At 25.2% G+C, this 23497-nt stretch overlaps 1 protein-coding gene across 1 annotated transcript in view; it reads right to left on the reverse strand.

Moving 5' to 3' along the window:
• Positions 1–17337, reverse strand: part of LOC129608954 (GATA zinc finger domain-containing protein 14) — a 106014-nt gene extending 88677 nt beyond the window's left edge. Inside the window, exons 1-2 of the mRNA XM_055520761.1 lie at positions 17248–17337; positions 13544–13568 (exon numbers count right to left, since the gene is read on the reverse strand). Coding sequence (XP_055376736.1) covers positions 13544–13568; positions 17248–17337 — 115 coding nt within the window. The remainder of the gene's footprint in view (positions 1–13543; positions 13569–17247) is intronic.
• Between the last annotated feature and the right edge of the window lie 6160 nt (positions 17338–23497).

Raw genomic sequence — 23497 nt, forward strand, 5'->3', positions numbered from 1 at the left:
GCATAATAATAAAATTTTACCACCCCCTACCCCCCCCCCCCCCCAACCCCTCCTGTAATATGTTATTTTTGAAATTTATATATAAGAAAACGAACAATGATTGATAAATTTCTCTACATGCAACCTATTTTTAAATAAGCACATACACGTAAATGGCAATATACATATATTTTTTTGTAAAAGGACATTATATATATTATATGAATATTCAATTGTATTATATTTAATAATGTTTATTATTATGCTGTTCTATTTTATATAATATTTTTAAAATGCATAATATTTTTTTGAGTAATGTGTTGAGAAAAAGTAGAATAATTTTTTATTCAAATTTTAATATTACAATGGTATACACTCTCTAGTGAGTGCTTTCATATAATTCTTGAATAAATGAAAAGAAGAAAATTAAATAAGGTATTTAATATTTTTAAAAATAATTTTAGAATAATTATTTATTATGATTTTGAAAATATCATAAGATTATGAAGATATGAAACAGGATTAATAATCTTCATTAGCAATATTTGAGTTGAAAGCTTTAGTTAAGAATTAATTAAAAATGAGAACTTTGACTGCATCTTGCATCATCCTTTATTCATAAATTATTAATATTGTTAATTAACATAAATTCTAATTTCTCTGTTAAATTTTTGTATATGCATAGTTGAATATTATTGTCTTGTTACTCCTGCAGTTAATTTAGTATAAAGTAACGTAAAATCATTAGTTTTGTAAAGGAGAACTTTTACCTTGAACTAGGAAAAATATTTTTGGAAAAGTGGGTAAAAAATTCAGCTTTCTATCTTAAAGTGTGTAGAAGTTTGGTAAATAGACGTACAGACGGATAGAATGATTTAGTCCTGCAAATTATACACAGCACAAATTCAATTCTCCGTTGCTTTGTACTCTTGAAATTATAAAGAAATTTATGATTTCGCTTCCGAAATTTAAATTATTGAAAAATCGACAATTAAAATGTTTTATGAGACAACACATCGTCTACTATCTAAATGACTTATACAATAAAAGCTACCATGTAAAACTGTTTTGGATTCGGACGAGTATCTAAACTGTAAAATAAAATTTATTAGGTGTGCAAGAATGGTAATCATGTAAATGAATAAAATGATGTCTTCCATGAGTGATCGATGAAAAAGACTCCCACTGAAAACTACTCTTTTTCTAACTAAAATCTTTTAATTTTCTTGAAACATGTAAAAGGAAAGAAGATTAACATTTATTTAATTATTATTTTAAAGATTTGCTATGTATTTCACGTGAGATAGAGCTTGTGTGGCGTGACTGAACAAGATATCGAAAATTCATCTGGGATTTATATAAATTTCTAAAAGAAAAAACAAGATAGCTTAAATAGACCACCTGTAATTGTATGCTCAATGATGGTCTGGTGATCACGAGGTAGTAGTAGAAAAACGGCACGTTTCTTCTTAATTGCCTCGTTAATCAATTAACTGAACAACTACGTATTTATTCCCGTACAGATACAACAATCAAAAATAGCATAAAACATCTAAGTTCAATAAGTTTTTAGAAATAAAAATAGACAAGGATTTTGACAACATTAAAGATTATTTTAGTTTTCTCTATGACCATTTTATTAATATTAATATTATTATTATTATTATAGGTCTCAACAAATTTTATTCATAATTTAATATCCTTTCCACTCTATACTACAATAATATTTAAAGGACACACAAAAACAATAATAACAAAACAAAGTAAAAAGAAAAAGAAAAACTTTTTACTTAAAATCTTTCTTTCATCAAATTGATTTTTATATCATTTTAGGTGTATTTATCCCCCCGTATACGCATTTCTACTAAATGCGTTGATAAAATATTGAAATAATAATGTTGAAGAAGGAAAAAAGGATGAAAAAACAAAAAAAAACAAGACAAAAATAAAAAGAATACAGAGAAGAGAAGAATTGGCAAGAAAGCAGAGGAATAAGAGGGTAGATGAGGAAGAGAAAAAGTAGAAAAAATAAACAATCCTTTGGGATGTTATATAAGGATATTTTGAGCGTTTAAAAAGACTTTTTGTTATTCTTTAACCAAAGAGTAAACTTTTTTGTTTGATATTAAAAAAAAAAAATACCAAAACAAAACCAAGAAAGTAATACAAAATTTTTTAACTAAATATTTACATTATTGCTTTATGGTGGGAGAAAAATAACAGTATTTATGTTTTTCTTTAATTTTTTATTCGTTTCCTTTTTCTCTCTTTTTCTCTCTTTTTAATATACAGTATAGAGTAATTCTGAACGAGTGTAATAAGAAGAACTTAAAGGATATTAAATCCTTTTTCATAGGGTTATTATAAAAAAATATAAATACAAGTATGTATAGGTAAAGTACATGTAATATTTTTTTTTTTTTACTATTAGAAGAGGCAGGGCTTTATGGATTCTATTTATTTAATATTTTATGTGGAAAATAAGAAAAGAAAAATTTTCTTTTTCCTTGTTTTCCATTTACAATAATTTTCTATATTGATTTTATTTTTTTTTTCATTTTGTTTCTTGCTATTTCTCTTCACATATTCCGGTGAGTTTTGATTCATCATCTTACAGCTATTTGATTTAAGACAGTTACAATTTGTATAAGTAATAATAAATATTATAAAAAAAAATTTCATGTTCTATTTCATGTTCAATTCGTAATATTGATGTGTTTGCATTCACAATTATGAACATTCACAATATTTTAAGTACAAAAATTTCTTTAATTTTATATAAATTTAATATTGGAAATTGATTTGTTTAAGAAATTTGAAGAAATTTTGAATGAGTTAAAGAAGAGCTTTTCAGGGAATATTTACTGGCTCACATAGTACAATGGTGATTCTTAACAGCGCTTTTAAAGTACAATGCCGATTCTTAACAGCGCTTTTAAAGTACAATGGTGATTCTTAATAGCGAAATTACTTAAATCCTTGATTGACAATTTTTTTTTATTTTGAGAACTGTTATACACTTATTTTGTTCTTTATAAGTTTAAGTAGAATATTGGTATGAATTTTAGTAAAAATTTAAAAATTTTTGAAAACTAATTAGCAATTATGATTAATTTAAGATTTTATAGATAAAAATTTGTTGGAAATATTTACGGCAAATTTTTTAAAGAGAAACTGTAAATATACAGTTAAAGGCATTTTAATGCAAAATATTGCCAAGGTGAGACCATAATATAAATAACACTATCAAAATTATTAACTTTACAAAAATGTTCATCTTGGTTAAAATATTTAGTTTTCAAATTGTTTTGTTACTACAAATAGAAAGGTAAAATGGAACAATTAAGAAATTAATTTACGGATCCAGAAATGACTGATTTTCGATAGGGATTAGATATGTTGTAGTACTGTGGTATACACTTGGGTGTTGGAGAAGTGGGTGCATATGTATGAAGTGAAATTTGTTTTTATTTCTTTTGGAATTTTTTCATAGTTTTTTTTCAAGGGGGGGGGGGGGGGGGGGAGTGGACCAGGGCCTTCATGCCTCTTTTCACTCCAACCCTTATAATTTTTTGTAATTCGCGATCCAGTTACATGAATACTATTCCTGGGCCTTTAACAAATGTCAATATTACGTCCACCACCCGAAGAGGTCACAAAATCCCGCTTGAAGCACTTGAGCCTCACACTCGCATAGCAGATGCTTTGCGTACTTTATAAAATACAATATTAATTTTATTAATTAGAGATCCAATTTAAAAAACTTTACTTTAAAGATTCTTGTATTATATGCTTATTAAGCGGCTTTCAACATCAATCAGTTGAAAGGGTTTCTTGAATTAAATAGTTATTGAGCCAACTAAAATTAACTCTGCATAATCCTATCGAACGTCTTGTTGAAAAAATCCAACATATTCAAGCCAATTGAACTCGTTGTGTACTGTGAAATCTAGACCATTATAAGTGCGATTTGGTGTTAAAAGCTAACCATTGAAATGACTGTACTCCGTAAGGTGTAATTTCAATAATTAATCACAGACCTACTTTACGTCGGGAAAATATTGCATTAATTAAGAAATATTCGATTACAGATAATTTATTGCTGCTGGTATTGGAAGTGTATTGCTAGTGGTCATTTCGTTTCTTTTCTATTTTTTTCAATCTTAACTGTCAATAATCATAAATATTGAATATTGGCCTTTATAACACGTTTTAATTATTTTCAAGTCAATGATTTTCTCATTAAATTTCTGTTCGTCAATCAAGAATGTTGGAATTTTTCTTCCATTCTTCAGAAAATACTCGTGCCTTTAAAATGTAAAATCTTTAAGATTTTTTTTTTTTTTATTTAATGTTCATATAAGAATTTTCATAAGAAATTTGTAAATTTTTTTTCCTTTTTTGGCATACTTGAATTTTTTATGTTTATTTTTATTAAATGTAATTTAAAATTACCATTTCTTTTTATAATATAAACTCTTTATAATATAAAAGAAGAGAAATAATTTTCATGTAAAAAATAAACGAAAAATTTGTCCAAGAACTTTATACTAAAAAAAAAAAATTAATATTTTTTTTTTTTTCTGGAAATAATTTTTTATGAAAATCTCATTTATTTTTATGCGATTAAATATTCTCTTTTTTTTAATTCCTCCTCTGAGGGTAGGCCTACCTATAATAATATGTTTGTTATGTTTATGTGTGCTTGTTGGTGATTTAAAAAATATAAAGTATAGTGCGAGTACATGTGAATTACATGTGAATGTTGTGACAGAATGTTAAGTTGAAAGAGAATAATTTTCAATCCTCATTTTCAGTTTAATACAATATAAATATAAAAAAAAAAGAAATCTTATTTGCTGCTTTCCAGCCGGCCTAATTTAAAAAAAACAAAAAAAAAAACATAAGCATACTGTGGAATAAAATTTATAAAAAATAAAAAATTAAGGTCTTGAAAAAAAAATTGTAGGAGTACCTTACAATAGGATCCAAAATATAAAAGAATGTTTAGGGATTTCGAATAATATGAAATATCATAAACACTTGCTTAAGATGCAGAAACAAATTTAAACACCCAAATTGCCTAATATGCCTCAATACATCATAGGCACTCAGAATTTTTGGAATAATTTAATATTTATTATACTGAGCTAACAAGTTTTCATTGAGATTCAAGGTTATTAAATATGTAGACATTTTCTCAATAAACTTTCATTTATTCCCATTTTTATTTCTTTCAATTACAATTTCACGGTATTTCTGAAAAATGTATTCGTTTCAAAACTTATTGTATCAAAAGCATGATTATTATCAAAAAAATTTTCGTAAACAACAGAAAGGTACTAATATATATTTAACACTATATTTGTATAATAATTAAAGTGAATGCCAGGTTTTAATTTCCCTCCGGATATTAATTGCTATCAGAAACTGGAACTCCTTTATTTTCAGAGTATAGGCATATACAAATTATATGTATTCTACATAGTATCTCGGTGGGGCTTCAAATTCTACAATTTGTAGATATTAATCAATAAAATACTTAATTTTATTCAGTAAATTAATTTGCAGCAAAAATTGTAAACAATGCGAACAATATAATATTATTCTCATCGAATACCTCAAATAGGCTAATTAATTGGTAATTTAATTTATTTTTTACTCTAGCGAAATATTCTTGTATTAAAAATTATTGTAATTTTAAAGATTTCCTTCTAATGACCAAAGTCTTGAAAGTCTCAAAAATTAATTTATTATTAAGAATACATTTTATTTGTTATACTGCTATAGCACAATACGTAAATTTCAAAAAATGCCCCTAAAAATATGCAATTTTATTTAGTATTATTAATTAAATTAGGAAATTATGTTAGTAGCAAATTATTTTAGGTATTCCAGCTATAAAGTCACATAAATCTTTGTATTTCTTTACTAGTTGCGTTGGCATCGGGATATGGCATCGGCACAAATTTTTAAAATGTGTTCTAATTTTCATAATACCATGTAATAAAATGAAAAAATTTTAATTTGTCCTTGAAAATTAAATTTCAAGTGAATAAAAATAAGCAAAAAACAAAAAAAAATAGCATGGAAACGTAAGGTGACTCCCGAAAATGGTATTTTGGGCTGTTCATAAAATTTTATAAATAAAAATTTACATAAGTATCCAATTTTTTTTTTTTTTCCCATTTTTTGTTTTTCCCACTTTTTTGCTTTTCTTATATTATTTTTGTTTATGTTGTATATGATCCTTTTTTAGTATTATTATGTTTTCTTTACAATGATTTTTTATTTTTTCTTTTTTGTTTTTTTTTTTTTTTTGTTCTTGGTACGCTGTAATGTACATTACAACATAAGGGAATTAATTCAGAGCTCAATTCATTATTTTTAATTTCATTTAATTTTTTTTTTCTCTTAATTTTTTTCTTTTTGCTTATATTCTTATAATTTAGTCTCTTCTCTTCTGTAAATTTCTTCTCTTATTTCAGGGTATATTATCAATTTTTGTTTTAAATTTCCCCCTCTCCCCTTCGTCTAAAATTTTCTCACCATAATAATATGCTGCTCATTTTTTTGTCTCTTTTCTTATATTTAATTTTTATATTATCGCACATTTTGTCATTTTATTTCTTGTTCTGAGTTTGTTGTTGTTCCCTCTTTTTACTTATACGTACATATTAGAAAATGTTTCAAGTATAAAGTAACATAATATTATTTTTGAAAATAAGAGAAAATATAAATATAAGAAATTTTGTCATAGACATTAAAGTATGTAATATAAATATCATTGAATATAATAGTGTATATATAACAGAAATGATACTGACTGATACCCATTTATAGAATTACCAAATAATAATAAAAATGTACAATGCACATACATGTACAGAGTATAGCATAGTGTAATATGACATGAAGCGATAAATGCATAACATGACGACAAATAATTTCTATTGTATGTGTTATATAACGCGTACGTTCTCTTTAAAGAAAAAAAATATTATTATTAATATGTTTTTTGCCAAGGACACGACAGCATAAATATATCAATTTTTCTTAATAAGATTTTTAAGAGATACATACATATACATTATTGTAAGGATAATAGCAATAGCAGTAATAATATTCTTTAGAATATTATGTAATATTTTGTTATACAATATTTATATTGTAATAAGATATAATATAATATAAAAGAAAAATTCTTATATTATATTATACATAAAAGGATACAACAAGGAGTCATTAGCATTAAAAAAGTCAAAAGTTTATTGAAGTGTTGATATCAAATACGATATTCTCTCTCAATTTAAATATAGATTGTCTAATTTTTTTTTTTGTGTTTTGTTTTATGAAGAGAATATAAGAGTAAAATAAAAAGAAAATCAAATTAAATCAAATTTAAATGGTTGTGTAGTCATAGAATTAAAAATTTAAATTGGTATTAGTTTCATATATATATATATATATATATATATATATATATATATATATATATATATATATCTTGTATAATAGAGGTGGTCAAATTGAGGTTCGCGTGCTATATATACAGCTAGTGGCTCCTTAAAGAATTATTTTGTAGCTAAAGATAACTTTACTCGAAATTCTTTATAAATTCTCAGAAACAAAAATTTAAAAGAGTTTTTTGTAATATTGTACGAAATTTCATTTCCGTTTAAGTTAAGATATTACACATCTCATCGAAAACTGTGCAATCGGAGATAAGTATTAATTTTATCATTTATAATCGACCGACTGTAGACTAATTTTGAATTTGCAACAAACACTTGCTATTAAGGAAACAACTTGTATTATTGCTATATTAATAGGTATTTGATTGCAACTCCCGAAATTAATTTCAAAATTTGAAAAATGGTTCGGGCTATCAAGGATCTTGGTCACCCTTGTCATAAAACAAACAATAAATAATTTTTGCTATTCAATTATAACAAATTCAATAATTTATCTATTATATATAAGCATTTTAATTTACTATTTTAGTTACAATTAATTAAAATTTAAAGTGTTATATGGCTTATATTATAATTGATAAATTTTTTTATATATAAGGAGGATTAGATGATTGGCATCAAAATTTGTAAGAGCTACTATTGTTTAAAAATCGAAGAATTAGTGTCTTACTTAGATTTTTTTCAAAGGAGCATTTTTTTTTTTTCAAGGAGTATTGAATTGAATTGAAAAAATTATACTGTATAACAGTTTTAAGACAAAACACAAAATTTAAATAACAGTTAACATAAAATTTTCTTGTCAATAAATTATGTCCGTCACCTACTTGTTCGCCATCTAGTCAGCAATTGTAAATTTTCTGTTTGCCCAATAATGTACATATAATTCCTAAATAAAATCAATTGATTTCACATATTGTCGAGATTTTTAAAGAAAAAAAATGATTTAGAAACACGCCATCTCTTCCAAATTTTTCAAAGCTAAATAAATATAATATACAAAATAATTTTCTTCAATAAGATTTATTTAATATTAATTTTGATTAGTCAAATTTTTTGATTCCAATGGTCCAGACATTTACTAACCATAGGACTGGATAAAAGAAAACTTAGGTTCTATGCTAGAGTAATTCTTATATTTAAGGTAAAAATTCAAATATGAAGCCCGCAAAGATTTGAGATTTAAGGTAAAAGTTAGTGACTCGTAAAGAAAATAAGATCAGTTTTGACTCCGTTACTCAATGATCATTTTGATCAAAAAATATTTTATTTTAAAAAAATTATTAAAATTTTAAATAATAATTAAATTTTAAGCTGTTTAAGGTCAACCAAAAAATCTATAATGATATGTGAAAACTTTTCATTTACTCAACTACATTTTTCATTCCATTTTTTTTCTACTACATTTTTCATTGCTCATTTTTGTCTTCCTCGAATTCCAACAACTTAAATACCAATAAAAAAATGTTCTTCAATTTCATCATACAAAATTGGTATTTTAATCAAATTATAAGTTTTTTTTTTCTGTTTAAAAGGTTGTTTCCCATAACCCTTTGTGTTTAAATGATAATATAAAATATTGTTAGTTAAAATTATAGAGAAAGAGAAGAGTAGAGGAAAGATATTTCAATCTTCTCTTAAACCAAATTGTAGAAGCTCGAAATTAATGGGATGACAAATTTCCAAAAAAAAAAAAAAAAACAACATTATTTCTTTTTTTTTCTGCTGTTCTGCTTTCTTTCTTCCCATACGAAATGATAAAAAAATCCTTAGATCTTAAATCAATGAACTCTCTATGAATGATTGGCGGTGAGACAAGGTGAAATAGCGAAAAAAAATGACATCCATTTAATGTAAAGGTTCTATTGCTTTAATGTTTGTACAAATTTTTTGTTATCCTTATATGAAAGGATATGAGAAAAACAAAGAATAAGTGAAAATTATGAATTTTTGTTTCTTTTCGCAAAAGTGTGTCTCTTTTCGATGAAGAGAAAAAAAAAAATAAAACGAATCACGTTATTTTGAGCGAGATTAAAAGCGAGACTGAAATGAAATTTAATTTTCTTCTTGGGAATTTTTTTGTAATTTTCCTTTTTTCTTCAAATTTTCTCCCCTCTGTTTAAAATTTTCGTGTGTATGTTTTCCCTTTTGTTTCATGTAATATTTTTGTCTGTGTGTGTTTTAATTTAATTAGACTTTTTTACTTATAAATTATTTTTTTTTTAGATTTTTCTTCAGGTTCATATTAATAAACTTATGGAGAACGTTTTTTCATCTTTAATTTTTGGATTTTTCTCTTTATTTTCTTGTTTTCGTTTGCAGATATAAATTTGAATGGCATAAAAATAGAATGGGGTTGTCTTGGCATATAATCAAATTTCATGTTTTCTTAATTTTCTTTTATACCATACCCGCTCTTCTTAGTATATAGCTATGTTGTTATTGTTATAAAGAAAATTTTGAATTAAACAAAAAAAAAAATTAAAAAAAATATGTGAATATTTTTATTCTGCGTTATTTTAATTTTAAATCCACCAAATTCTTGGGCTATGAGCCTTATTATTTTCTTGTATTACCAAGATAACAAGAATTTAAAGAGAAAACATATTGTATAATTTACATTATTTTCTTTAATTATTATAAAAATTCTTCATTTAAAGTCAATTTAATTTAAATAAGATTTTTTAATTGAAAAATGGTAGTAAAACAGGAAAAACAAATGAGTTTGTAAGTGAAAATTAAGAGATGAAAAAATTTATTTTTTTTTTTTTAATTAGCGAGAATAATGAAAACAAGAGAAGCCAACAATAATAGAGGCAATAGAGCACTCCCTTTTTGGGAGTTAATTAAAGTGCTAAGAATTCAATAGGCGGGGTATAGTAATCTTGTGCGTTAAATGAATTTCTTCCTTAGTAGAAATTAGACTAAGGAATATCAAGATTAAGAAGTGTCTCCTAATTTTACGTTTATGTAATCTTAGATTAAGTAGAAGAATCTAATCTATAACATAGTGTATATATATTTGTATATGCGGTAGAAAGATTGTATTGCCTGTGATTTATATTTTGTTGAGTGTTACTTGTATATCAAAGAAACTATGACAGTAATTACTATTATGATTGATGTGTAAGGCACACAATTATGTTAGGGTACATTTGTGTTAGTCAACTTTTATTTGTTCTTCCTTGTCTTCTTGGATTTTTATGCGGTTTTAAAGCTTTTCAATATTATCTAGGTCTTTTTGAAATATTGAGTATCTTAACAAGATTACTTATGATTGTTATTGATATGATCGTATTCAATTAATTAAAAGTTACAACTTCTGTACCTTGTGAAAATATTCTAATAATTTTAAGAAAAACCAAAAAAAAAAATCAGCATTATTAGAAGAAATTTTCATTCAAATTTAGAAATTATGGCAGCCCTAAAATGGAGTATGTAACTCTGTAGCTCAGTTGGTAAAGTTGGTAGAAAGCGGTAGGTAAAATTAATTAAAAATTTTTTAATTAATTTTTCTGCCTTTAACTCGTTCCTTTGATTACATCATCCATCTGTTCTGCAGTTGCATAAAGAAATTTCCATTAAGTTAAAAGTACTTTAAATCTTTTATTTACTGCCGAAATATTGTATTGTAGCACACTGTATTTCGACCTATAATTCTATGTATTATAACGATATTTTAGTTATATCATATATAATATCGAAAAAATATTAATCGAATGAAAAATAGAATGAGACTATGGAGTCAAAATCTGAGTTGCAATTTCATATTATTATTTGGGCTCTGTTCGTAACTTAAATTTGTAATATATTACAATTGGCTTCAAATAAGTAATTATATTTTTAAACTTGACTGGTAAATGTGAGCGAATTTTTCAAAAAAATATAGAATTTTAGTAAGTTAGCCCAGTAGTATTGGTTCTGAATTATAATGTTATTGAGATAAATGCCTTCAAATATAACATAATCTTTTCAATTAAAATATTTTGTATTAATAATCTTAAAGCCTTAAAAATTGAAGTATCAAAAATTGAAATTTAACATAAATTTTTCATGAAAATTGTCATATTTTTGTTTCTTTTTCCCCCTATAAAAATATCTTTAAAGTCTATACCCTCTAAAGTCTATTCGTTTTAAACCTATTCAAAAATCTATTTTTTAAAATAAAAATTCCAAAATTCTTATTGTACAACCTAATTATTTTCTATTTCCTAACAAAAACAGTTTTTCATTTTAGTTTTCCATTTCAATTATAAAAAAAAAAGAAAATTTTTTTTTTTTTTCATTTTCTTTATAATAAAATTTTGTTCTAATAAATTTATTGAATTGAAAAACTTTTCCGGTTCCATAAAACCAAATTGGAATATGGTAAATTTCTTTAATATTATATTTTTCCTTATTTTTTATTCGACCACTGCCTACATATAGAGAGTTGGTCATTTTCCTATATTTTAATGATTTTTTTTTCTTTAATTTTCAATTTTATTATTTAATTGTGCTCTTGCCTTCTTTTGGTTTTCTTTCATTTTGAAAATTCATTTAATAAAAATTGTGTTATAATTTTTACAATTTATGATCTGTGCTTCATTTTTGTTTTTCTTATTTTCTTCTTACCCACAAAGTTTTCATTTCTATTTTGTCTTCAATTATTCTATATAGAACAGATTATTGGTATAGAGCAGGCAATTTTCCGCGTGTCTGTACATTTTAAATTAAATTTAAATTAAATTTAGCTTATGCTTTTATACAATTTTTAATGGCCTTTAGAAGATTTTTTAAAAAAAAGGACGAATCATTACAATCGTGTTTGTAAATTTTTTTAAATTATTTTGAAAATATAAAATAATTTTGTGATTGTGGGTATTTTAATAATTGAATTTTTATTCTAATTAATTAAATTTTTGCAATTCACAACATTCATTTAATTAATTTTAAAGATAGCAGTAAAATAAGAATTGGAAATATTCCTAACAAAAAAAATTCAACTTTAATTGCAATTGAATTTTTATTCCAAAAAGGCATGGTTTTCTTCCATATGTGAGAGAACCAGCTTAAATACGAGCCCATTAAAATTAAATTAAATTTAAAAGATTGAATTTTAAATAATTGCCTTTGTCAATTAAATGTGCTGAGTTGATATTTGGAAATGTTCAGAGTGTGTGCGGTAATTCAAATATCATATCTTACAGGGAGTTCTGGTATTACTTCAAAATATGGAATAGTCTGTCCTGAATATTAATACACTACATACATATATCAGTGGTGTTACTAACAAAATATTCTACTTGTGTATTTGAATAAAAATTCTTTTAATAATTTAAAGGATAACAGAATAAAAATACTGCATATACGGAGTTGATTCTTGGAGTAAGAGCTTAAACCCGAATTTAAACGCAAACCATAATATATTTTAATGAATCCAAGTAGGAATTAATTCCGGGTCATAAATTTAAACCCATTACTTTCACTTTAACAGTAAACATAAGTGATTTTCAATTAAATTCTCTCAAAAAAGTCATCATTTTCTTAAACGTTAGAATTTATAAATGACAAATTAATTATTATTAAATATTCAACAATTTGCATTATACTTCAAATTCATTTCCAAAGAAAATTAATCCTTAAAAGACTATATAATTTAAAAAATCGCCCTCTACATCACGTGAACAGAGAGTTTTAATAACTAAATACAAAAATCATATTATTTTTCGTCCTTGTTTTAACGTAATTAACGTAAAAAGTAAATAGAGAAAAAGAAAAAAAAAGAAAAGAATAATTCATTGAACTTTTGCTACGTTAGCATGAACATCAAAAATGTTTGACAAAACAGAAAAAAAAGAAAAAAATGTGATACAGTGGTTATCATAATAATTTTCTTCTACAAGGATGAAAAGAAAGTAAAGGACATCCTGAAAATTCTATTTAAAATTTCATTTCCACTTTGTTATGCTTCCCAACTTGAAACCCTTTACCCATATAATGAGCAACGGGATAAAAGAGAAGAAAAATAAAGATGAAAAAAAAAAAACGAAAAAAAGTTTTTTTTTTTCAAAGAAGATGAAAAGAGAAAGAAAATAATGTGATTAACTTACCCAGATAATATTCCCTTGCGTTGTCCTGCATTATCCGAAACAGCAATAAATATGAAAAGAGAAAGAAAAAAATTTTTTTTTTTGTATGAGTTTACAATATTGACACAGAGACATAATTATGGTATATTTATATTATATATATGTAATTACAATGTAAATGAGAACGTATATATAAGGTTTGTGTACAGAGTGTTAACTATATTTGTGAGTTATTACGAAATATATAAAAATCATATATTACCCCCGATTATGGCAATGTCTACTACAAACGGAGTTTTTTCAATAAATAAAGAAATATAATTTTTCACGTAAAGAATTTATAGCTTGATTTTAGGTGAGACCAGTCTCTGAAGCAGACATTCTTCAGTTACTGATCGTCATTTTCCGATAAAATGGTCAACATTCGTATTCGTATTCGTAATTGTGGCTACAATTGTATGGCACAAAACTTTAATATAAATATGTCAACGAAATTCTGGTAATATTTAAAATTTAATTTCAAAAGGCTGTAAATTAATCGTGCCTAATATTGTGCCTAATAATTAAAAAATGTTTATGCTCTAACGCAAATTATAAAGTTTAATTTTTATTAGATTTCAAATCTGGACACATTCCAATTTCAGCACAAATTTTTATATTAATATTTTTATGCATTTATATCGAAAAATTTAATGAATATTTTAATAGCAACATTATTACGTGGAATGTACCGAAAAGCATTACGTGGAAAATTGCAAAAGATTTTTAGACCTAAATGAAATTGCGTGCAATAAGAAAATTTCTACAATTAATATATGATACGAAATTTTAAAGCAAGTAATGTTTTCAATATTGCAAGAACTATCAAGAACGGGGGATTTTTTGAGTGAATAATTAATTATTTTATGATGATTAAATAAAGAATTTAAGCAGGACTTAAAATAATTTCTAGTCATTACTAAGGAAGTTTGTACTTAAGAAATAGAAGTAATTAATAAATGGATTGATTGGAATGGTTCGGTGATGTTCGGAGAAGGTGAGAAAATACGAAGTTGAAAATTTTTATTTAAATAATTTTTAATAGAAATCTTAAATATTTGGTGTAATTAATTTTATAAACTATGTTCGAAAAACGCTTAATTTGCTGTCTTTAAAATGACGTCATTATAGTTTCAAGAATATTAATAAGAACTTACGGTCAATGGGGTCAGTACGACCATTTATGAGGCCAGTATGACTATTGAAAATTTCAATTTTTTTAATATTTTAGCAGTCCGTAATAATAATAAATTATTTGTCTTTCTCACTAGAATTAGAGAATTTCAGGATTAGATAATTACTTTAATTCAGTAATTAAGCTTCAACATTATTCTCAAATACTTTTATTCAGCAATTCAGGAGAATTTTATTATTTTTGAGAAGAATAAGGCATGTTTAAGCCTTGAAACCGAAATATTGCTCTCGTTTGCTAATATTCCTATATAAATTAAACAAAAATCTGCCTCACATTCCATAATGCCCATAGGCAAGGCAAAATCTAAAATGAAAATATGATGAGGCATATTTAAACGGTAAAAATTTTTTACATTTCCTTTTTCTATTATCATAACTTTTTTCTTTTCTTTTTTTTTAAAAATTTTTGCTGAAGAAAGTTTTGAAGGGTTAATCCTTTTTTTTTTCTTGCTAAAATTGAAAATATGTTTTTATTGTGTCTTTGCATACTTAAAAAGCATAAAGAAGAATATGAAAAAAATTTAATTTTGTAATATTGGAGTGCCTATATACTAGTACATGCAATTTAAAGCATACCATAGTGGAAGAAATTGATTATCTCATATTTAGAAAGCTTGAGCGAACAAGTTAATTGTCATATTTTTTTTTTTTATAAAAATTTTTTGTGGTTATTAAAAATTTTCTTCTCACTGTGTAAATGAAATTTTTATTTAAAATGAAATTTCAATTTAAGAGCTTTTAAAATTTTGTGGTCATATTGTTGGACACGGACATTATAAGAACATGATTTACTTTAATTCACCTGCCACCAAATGCTATGAGCGAGGCAATATAATAATTTTAGAAAATTTTGAAAAAAAAAAAATTTTTTTTCTAATAAAAGAAAGTGGGGACGTTTTAGTGTTATATTGAAATTGAATGTGATTTTAAATTCATTTTAGTAAAAATGGAGTCTGAATTTTGGGAAAATTTTTTTTACTTTTAATAAAATGAATATTTGATGACTATCCGATTAGATTTAATGTGAAATGAGGCCAGGAAAAATTAAATGATATGTTGGAGAGGGATTTGAAATTTTAATTTTTGCATTTCTTAAGGCCTCAGATATAAATGCAATTTTTCATTTTGCAATTATTGTTTAATTATAAATTTGACGTGCGCTCACCTAAGCAACTAAACTGCTGCGTCAATTCAGAAATTAAATTGATTTAACTAAAAATTACAAGGACTTTGATTGCTTAATAACATGTGACAAGTCAGGGGAGTATTTGGCGCCACGCTTTTTCAAATTCGCCAAATAGGTTAATTGGTGCCGGTAGATGGTTTTTGAGATTATATTACGTTAAGGTTGTGGGTTGTTAATTTCAGACTTCCCAATAATTTTTCTTGCTACCCTAGTGCATGGGCTTCGCGTGAGAGGACAGACGGAGCCCGTTCTCTAACTGCTACTATTACAGCTACTATTACCAATATTTGTGATATCACTACTACTACTACTACTAATTGAATGTAAGCCTACAGAAGCAAACTATACTACTCCTACTAAGCGCTTGAATCTAAGCCTATAGAAACAAACAGTTAAATTGCATGTATTTCTGAGCCCTAAATATTTTTAATTATAAGTAAAACGCGGATAATTTTTAAAATATTGAAAAAAAGTTATTTTGTTCTTATTCTTATAAATTAATATTAAATTCATAAGTAATTATCTTCTTATTTCTGGAATCCTTTAAAGGTTGCCCGTATGCTTCGGATTTATAATATATTCCAAGCTTTATAACTTCAGCTGATTTATTTTCTCTTATACAATTACGATTTATTAAAGGATGCCATAAATATTATTATCAAGTAACAACTTTAAAGACGAAAATTGTTGATCCTCTTGTTCAACTTGCAAGATAATAATAATTTATGGAAATTTTTTTTTTGTAAAATAATTGAAACTCGTGATCAATTGAGTTATTTGGTTCAAAACATGTTTAAATCAAATGTTTGAGTAGTAATTTCCTTAATTATCAAAATTTTCAATTAATTCCGAAATTATAATTAAAAAATAAAAGAAAATATTTATATCAAGAAGTCAAAAGGTTTCAATTTAATAATTTATGCAATATTACGGGACACTTCCTATTTATTATAGAGAAGACAACATTATTAACGAGGTTATGTCCACCCATTAAAATTATTATTGAAAAACTATGTACATATTTTGATATTTTTAATCATTTCACATCAATTTTAGTATTTGAAAATCAAATTTAACCTTTCGTTGATGACCTTTTATTTCTACATACATATATGAAAATTGTATATGAAATTTATTGAATTTGATTGATTGACAAGTGAAAATGAAATGCTACGTAGGAAATATAAATTTTTGTTAGTGTTATTACGTTTGTATTAATGTTATGTAAATAAGTACAATATATGTGAGTATGTATGTATGCAAATATATCCTTATAAACTATTTTTATTATTAATATAAAACTTACCTTTATATTATGGTTAACGCCTAAATTTACTGGGGAACAATCCGAAAAATAACTAAAAATTATTCCTAATAAAGGCAGCAATATAAACATTTTCTGAAAAATAAATAAAACATAGACAAAAATTAATTATTAAATTATAAAATTTTTAAATTTAAATTAAAAATATTTAAAAAAAAATTTGCATTTAAATAATTATATTTTACAAATTAATGTAATTATCTAGAAATTAGTAGAGAACTTACATAAATAACAAATTCTATTAACCCTTTCACTACCCATATCTAAGCCTGGTAGAAATATAATTTTTTTGATTTCGAATTCAGGCTCCAAGAACTCGTCATAACCATTAAAATATAAAATGTTTAAAATACAAAAATGAACAGTATTTTTCGTAGTATGTGTATGGGTTCTTGGTGCAATTTGGGGACTGGCAAATGCAGGTCAAAAGCATTAGTATATACAACATTATTGGTTCTTATATGAATTATTATTGGAGACAAGAATCTTTTTGGCTCAATTTAATTTTACAAAAATTTTAACTCAATTCGTCACAATTTAAAATTGTTAAAAAAAAAAACATGAGAATTCTAATAATTTAAAAAAAAAAAAACAATTTTTCTAATTTAAAAATCACATTGAATGAATAAATTTGCATTTACTCACTCTTTCCCATCAGATGTCAGAAGTATAAAAGAATCAGAAATAAAGAATCCGACCCTATAATATTTTTTACTTTTTAATAATTCAAAAAATTCTTTTATATACAGAACGTTTTGCATAAGGTGGCAAATAATTACAGGGATGATTCTTTAATTAATTTCCACTAAAAAATCGTTTTTGGAGGAGTTGCGTGGGGGGAAACACAGAGCATTTTTGGCATGTTTTTAGAATACATTTAACACGATTTACTGGAAAATGTTATATGGAGTAACTCTTAGCTTTCATTGTTGCGCATCGAAAAAAAACCAAAAATTGTCGAAAAATTTCGAGTTTTTTAAAGAGAAATTAAAAAAAAACAAACAAAAAATTCTAATTTTGATGAGCTTTGTCACAAAAACTATAGTTCAGATTAAATTTATTGCAAAATCGAAAATGAGAAGCAATCAATTGCCTATAAAAAACAAGCCACCGATCTTTACTATATGTCGCATGGCTTCGAACTTATAAGCATTTATTTATATGCAGGAAAAATCTGGTACTTTTTTTTCAACAGACTGCAGCTTAAAAACTAGTATATATGGGTGCACATCCTCCAAAATATGATTTTTTGCTGGAAATTCATCAAGGAATCGTCCCCGAAATTATGCCACCTTATGCGAATTACCTTGTATAATGAAGCTGTTGTAAAACATTTAAACGAATTAGCATTTTTTCTTTTGGCATTATAATTGAATAAGATTAAAATTCAATTCGAATATACCCTAATAATATTCGAAAATCAGATCAAGGACATTTTATTATAGTCAATTATAATAATATGAATATTAAGACAAATAAAAATTTTTTTTTAAATTAATTTTCCATTTTTGCTTTTACAATTTTTGTTTTTTTTTTAATAATTATTATTCAATACTTGCTATGATTAATACCATAATCAAATTTATTCATTATTCATTATTAATTTATGTAAAATATACACGTTTTATATAATTATAATTGCACGTGTATTACAAGTATATCTGCTATATTCATGAAAATTTTTATATGTATATGAATTATCAATGATTATCTAAAAATATAATTTCGGAAAAAAAAAAATGGAAAAATCTCATTATTAGCTTAATATCGCTATTATCATAATAAATGAGCTTATTCTCATTTTTTTCTATATATTAATGAATAGAAAAAATTTTACTTTATTTTCTTATTATTCTTATCTTTGATTAGACACAAGAAAAAAAAAAGGTTCAAATTCTTATGAAAATAAAACAAAAGAATGAAGGTATTGACATAAATTTTGAATTGATTTAAGAAATCGATTTATAATGATTATTTTACATAATTTATGAAGAAATTTATTCACAAATAAAGTACAGGGAGATTTTCTAAAAAAAAAAAATAAGGTATGAACTTACAAAGATATGGACTCAACTCACTTTGATATAGTTGCAAAGAGTACTTCTGTAGCAGTCATATAACTAAACTAATATCGTAAATAAATAAATCATATCGTAAAATCAGATTCTCGTAGCATTCCTACGAATATCGCTACCTATGCTAAATTTTATATATAAAAGCAATATACTTTCATTTCCTCCCCTCATTAATTAGACGAACAGCGTAGTGTAAAGTGTTATCAATAAAATTACATGGTAGTATTAATCACCCATCTATATTTTTGCCGGTTAATTTCAGTTAAAGTTATTACTAAGCAATTTCAGCGTATATACTCAATCCGAATTTCGAAACGACTTAAAATTTTTAATTTTCATTCATAATTCTAATATAGTTGCTAACAAGTAAATTGGTCCAAAATCAGAAATGATATTTTTGGGAAAAAATTTTTACCTAAATTAGAAAATTCAATGAGGATGAGAACCGTACCCTGTTCCACTCAAGAATTGCAAGAATTTTTCAAATTTTACATCAAAAACTTGGGATACACTTGTGATTCTTTTCATATATTCTTCATACTTACTATTTGATAAAAGAAACGGTTACGTTGTTATTTAGACAATTTTGCTGTTATACGACCTGCTTTAGTAGCAAATCGAAAGTGATCCATTCACATTTTGTTTATAAATTTTTGTTTTATCAAAAAATTTAGAAATCCTATAATTTATTTGAATCAATAAGTTCGAAATCGATAATTTTGTTTGTTGAACCATTTTATTTTCAAGCACCCCAAAATTGGGCCTTTAAAACAATATTCACGAGAGAAGTCCCTTCTGCGGAATTGGACCACATACTTCATTTAGAACTTTAGAAAGCAATCAGAGAGGAAGCGATCGGAGCCCTAGAGAAGTCTTTCAGGATTAGAATTGGGTAAGAGTCCTCATGTCTTATCAGGGGTCTTGTCAGGTCACTATAGAATCAAGGGGCATCTCAGTAGACTGGGCCCGGAAAGTGGAGACACTTTGTTGTTCTGTGTCGGAGGGGAGAGCATCATAACATTTTCTGGGAGAGAGTTGTGCTCTTGCCCACTGGAGAAGAAAAATCGTGGGCGGCTTTGCTCTCATAATGGCGGTATTACAATCTTCCGGGTCTCACAAGTTGCCTGAGTTCAACAGGAGAGTGAATCTCGAGCGTGGGTTTTGAGGCATGCCACGCGCTCAGGGGGTTGCACAATAGATCCTTATATATGGTCGCGGTGTACTGTTACCTATATATGTCGTGATTTTAAAAGAGTTTCTATATTAAGCGAGTATTCTATATTAAGCAAGCTCAAATTATATGTAAAAATATATGAAGATTTTTCTCGTTTTGTGACTATTGCTGAATTGTAATATTAAACAGGGTGGATATTAAGCTTGTTCGACTATAGTATGTTAGGTACGCATACAAGGTTGCAAAATGTACAACACGTAATTATTAGAAAAATTATAATAATCATATTGAAGGTTATTTTAATCAATTATATTATAAATATGTGTTTGATAGCACATTTTGAAAAAAAAAAAAACGAAAATATTCATCACTACAAATTACTTAAATCCTTTTTAATATCAAAATATGAGTGCAATATCATGTAACCAATAACCTACATATACATACACATATATACCAACATACATTTTCTTGTCATAAGCTTTGATAAGTAAGGAAAATAAATTTTCAATAATAGCTTTAATATGGTATAACCTGTATAATATGTGTGTTAACTATGTTATTGAAAGATCTCATAAATTTATGAAAATTTCAAAATAGAAAAAAAAGGATATTATACTTAAGAAAATTTATTTTTTTTCTTTAAAAAGGATGTTCATACATTTTTTTTTCTCTTTTGCCTTTTTCATATATAAGTATCAGACCCATTAAGATGCACTTAAAGGAAATATTTCTATATATGTGTTGAGAATCTATTTAAAAAGCTATTATAAGGGCATTTAAAATGCAAGTTGTTAAAAAAAAATATATATATAAAATGTGCTTTCTACAAAATTATTGCTTTTATCAATAAAATTACCCTTAACTATGAGAGTGATATACAATGTGTGTATAAGAGTGTATATATAGGTATTATAAATAATTTTTAATATAAATCATTTCCATTTTTAGCACAGCATTAGGTCATCATTTTAAATATCATTATAAATTTGTAAAAATGTGCACTTTTCTAGAAATTGTTCGCTAATATTATATTATATTTTGATATATTCCATATTATTTCTGGAAAATTTTTTTTCATTTTATGGAAAATTTAGAATAGAAATTGAATAATATGAAGCTTGATTCCTTTATATTGGATTTTAAATATTATTTCGGATGGATTACAATATTAAGATGCAATATAAAGGATCAATATATTAATTCGATAGGATCATGGTGTTGGATCATAATATTGATGAAAACTTATGGGTCGCTTAGTTTTTCTAATAAAATTTTTTGGATGCAATTAACATAGAAAAAGATTGGAAATTTTGTCTGAATATTGAAAATTAAAAAAAGAAAATAAAAAGATTTTTTGGCATTATGTTAGTTTTTCTTGTAAAACATTAAGGGGTCCATGAAAACCTGCTAGGAGTCTATGAAAAAATATGAATTTAATTATATAAAATTTTTATTTAACTTTCTCACACAATTGGGCATATGTGTACCTTGCTACTGTTAAAAATTTAAATCTATCAAAGAAAGTCGCAGGGGGTCTATTAAACATTGAAAAACACGACAAGTGGTGTACGTGAGAAAAAAAAAATTTGGGAGCCTCTAAATTAAACAATTATAATTATTCCAAATATTCAACACAGCCAAATTTCACGACTAACACTAAGAAATTCTGGCATTTCTACTTCAAATTGTTTTGATTTGAGAGTGTATTCACTTAGGCCAATAATAACAGCAGATTATTGTACATAAAATACATTCCCTTAGATTATAACTTTAGAGCTATAATGTGGCTCATTTAGGAAATATTCATTAGTAATTCTTGAAATATTGAATTATCAGTTTTATATTAGGCTCTTTGTCTTCGAATTTAGGCTCTTATTTTTGATAAATTACATCTACTTTTTTATATTATTGCTAAGAGTATGGTGTCTCATATAGAATACTTCCGAATGTAAGAAATTTACAGTTTCTTAAAACATGCTACAAGATTTTTTGAGCGTAAGGAACTAAAATTACTGTGATATATAAAAAAAACTGCTCTATCTTCTTTAGAATCCAAATTTTTAACATTACAATTGTTTTAAATTCTTTAACTAACCAGAGAGCTCTCTATACACTTAAATTCATATTTTAAGAATAATTTACTTTAATATTACCATAATAACAAGCTATTCTTTCCTCTTAAAAAAATATTGCAAATTATTATTCTTCTTTTTTGTTTTATTTTTTTCAAAATTTTTGCATACTTATATCTAATATATTTTTATTCTAGGATCTAGAATATGAATTAGCAAGTAAATATTTAAAAAAAAAAATTTAATTTTTTTTTTGTTGTTTTTTCTTTTCTTTGAATCTTCACACAACAAAAATCCTTTAAGCATTTTACAACTCAAATAAAGAGGACCCAAGGTTATAATAATATTGTAGTAGGTTAGTATATGGGTTATGGGCCTTTTACATAAAAAAAAGGAAATGTAAATAAATCTTTAAATAGAATAAATTTTTAAAGATAAGCATCTCACAAAGAAAAAACGAGAGAGAAACAGAAAATTATAGTGAAAACAGGATCATTCTGTTTAGGATTTCTGTGCATACAAGGTAACATTGATATATTAGTTAAAATATTGAAATAAAATTAGAAACTGGCCAAAAATTTGAAAGAATTTTTAAAAAATTTTTAACAAATTTTATGTTTTTTCATCTCTTGCTTTATTTTTGGTTTTAGAAAAAGGCAAGATATGTTTGAGAATCAAGGAGTATTGAAAGAAGAAATGCTGTGAATGGAAGAAGAATAATTGAGCGACAATTCGACACATATTGTTAATTAAACCAGACAGCTGACTGATCATAACCACGCTGTTTTGTTAAGAACTTATAATATGTTTATATGTTTCCGAAAAATATTTTCAAATTTAATTTGGAAATTCGGCATGAATTCTAATTATCCGAATAAATAACTAAGTTTTCTATTACAGAGTGAAAT

The sequence above is a fragment of the Condylostylus longicornis genome, unplaced genomic scaffold, assembly GCF_029603195.1.
Source record: "Condylostylus longicornis isolate FDR11 unplaced genomic scaffold, ASM2960319v2 ptg000038l, whole genome shotgun sequence".
Classification (NCBI taxonomy): domain Eukaryota; kingdom Metazoa; phylum Arthropoda; class Insecta; order Diptera; family Dolichopodidae; genus Condylostylus; species Condylostylus longicornis.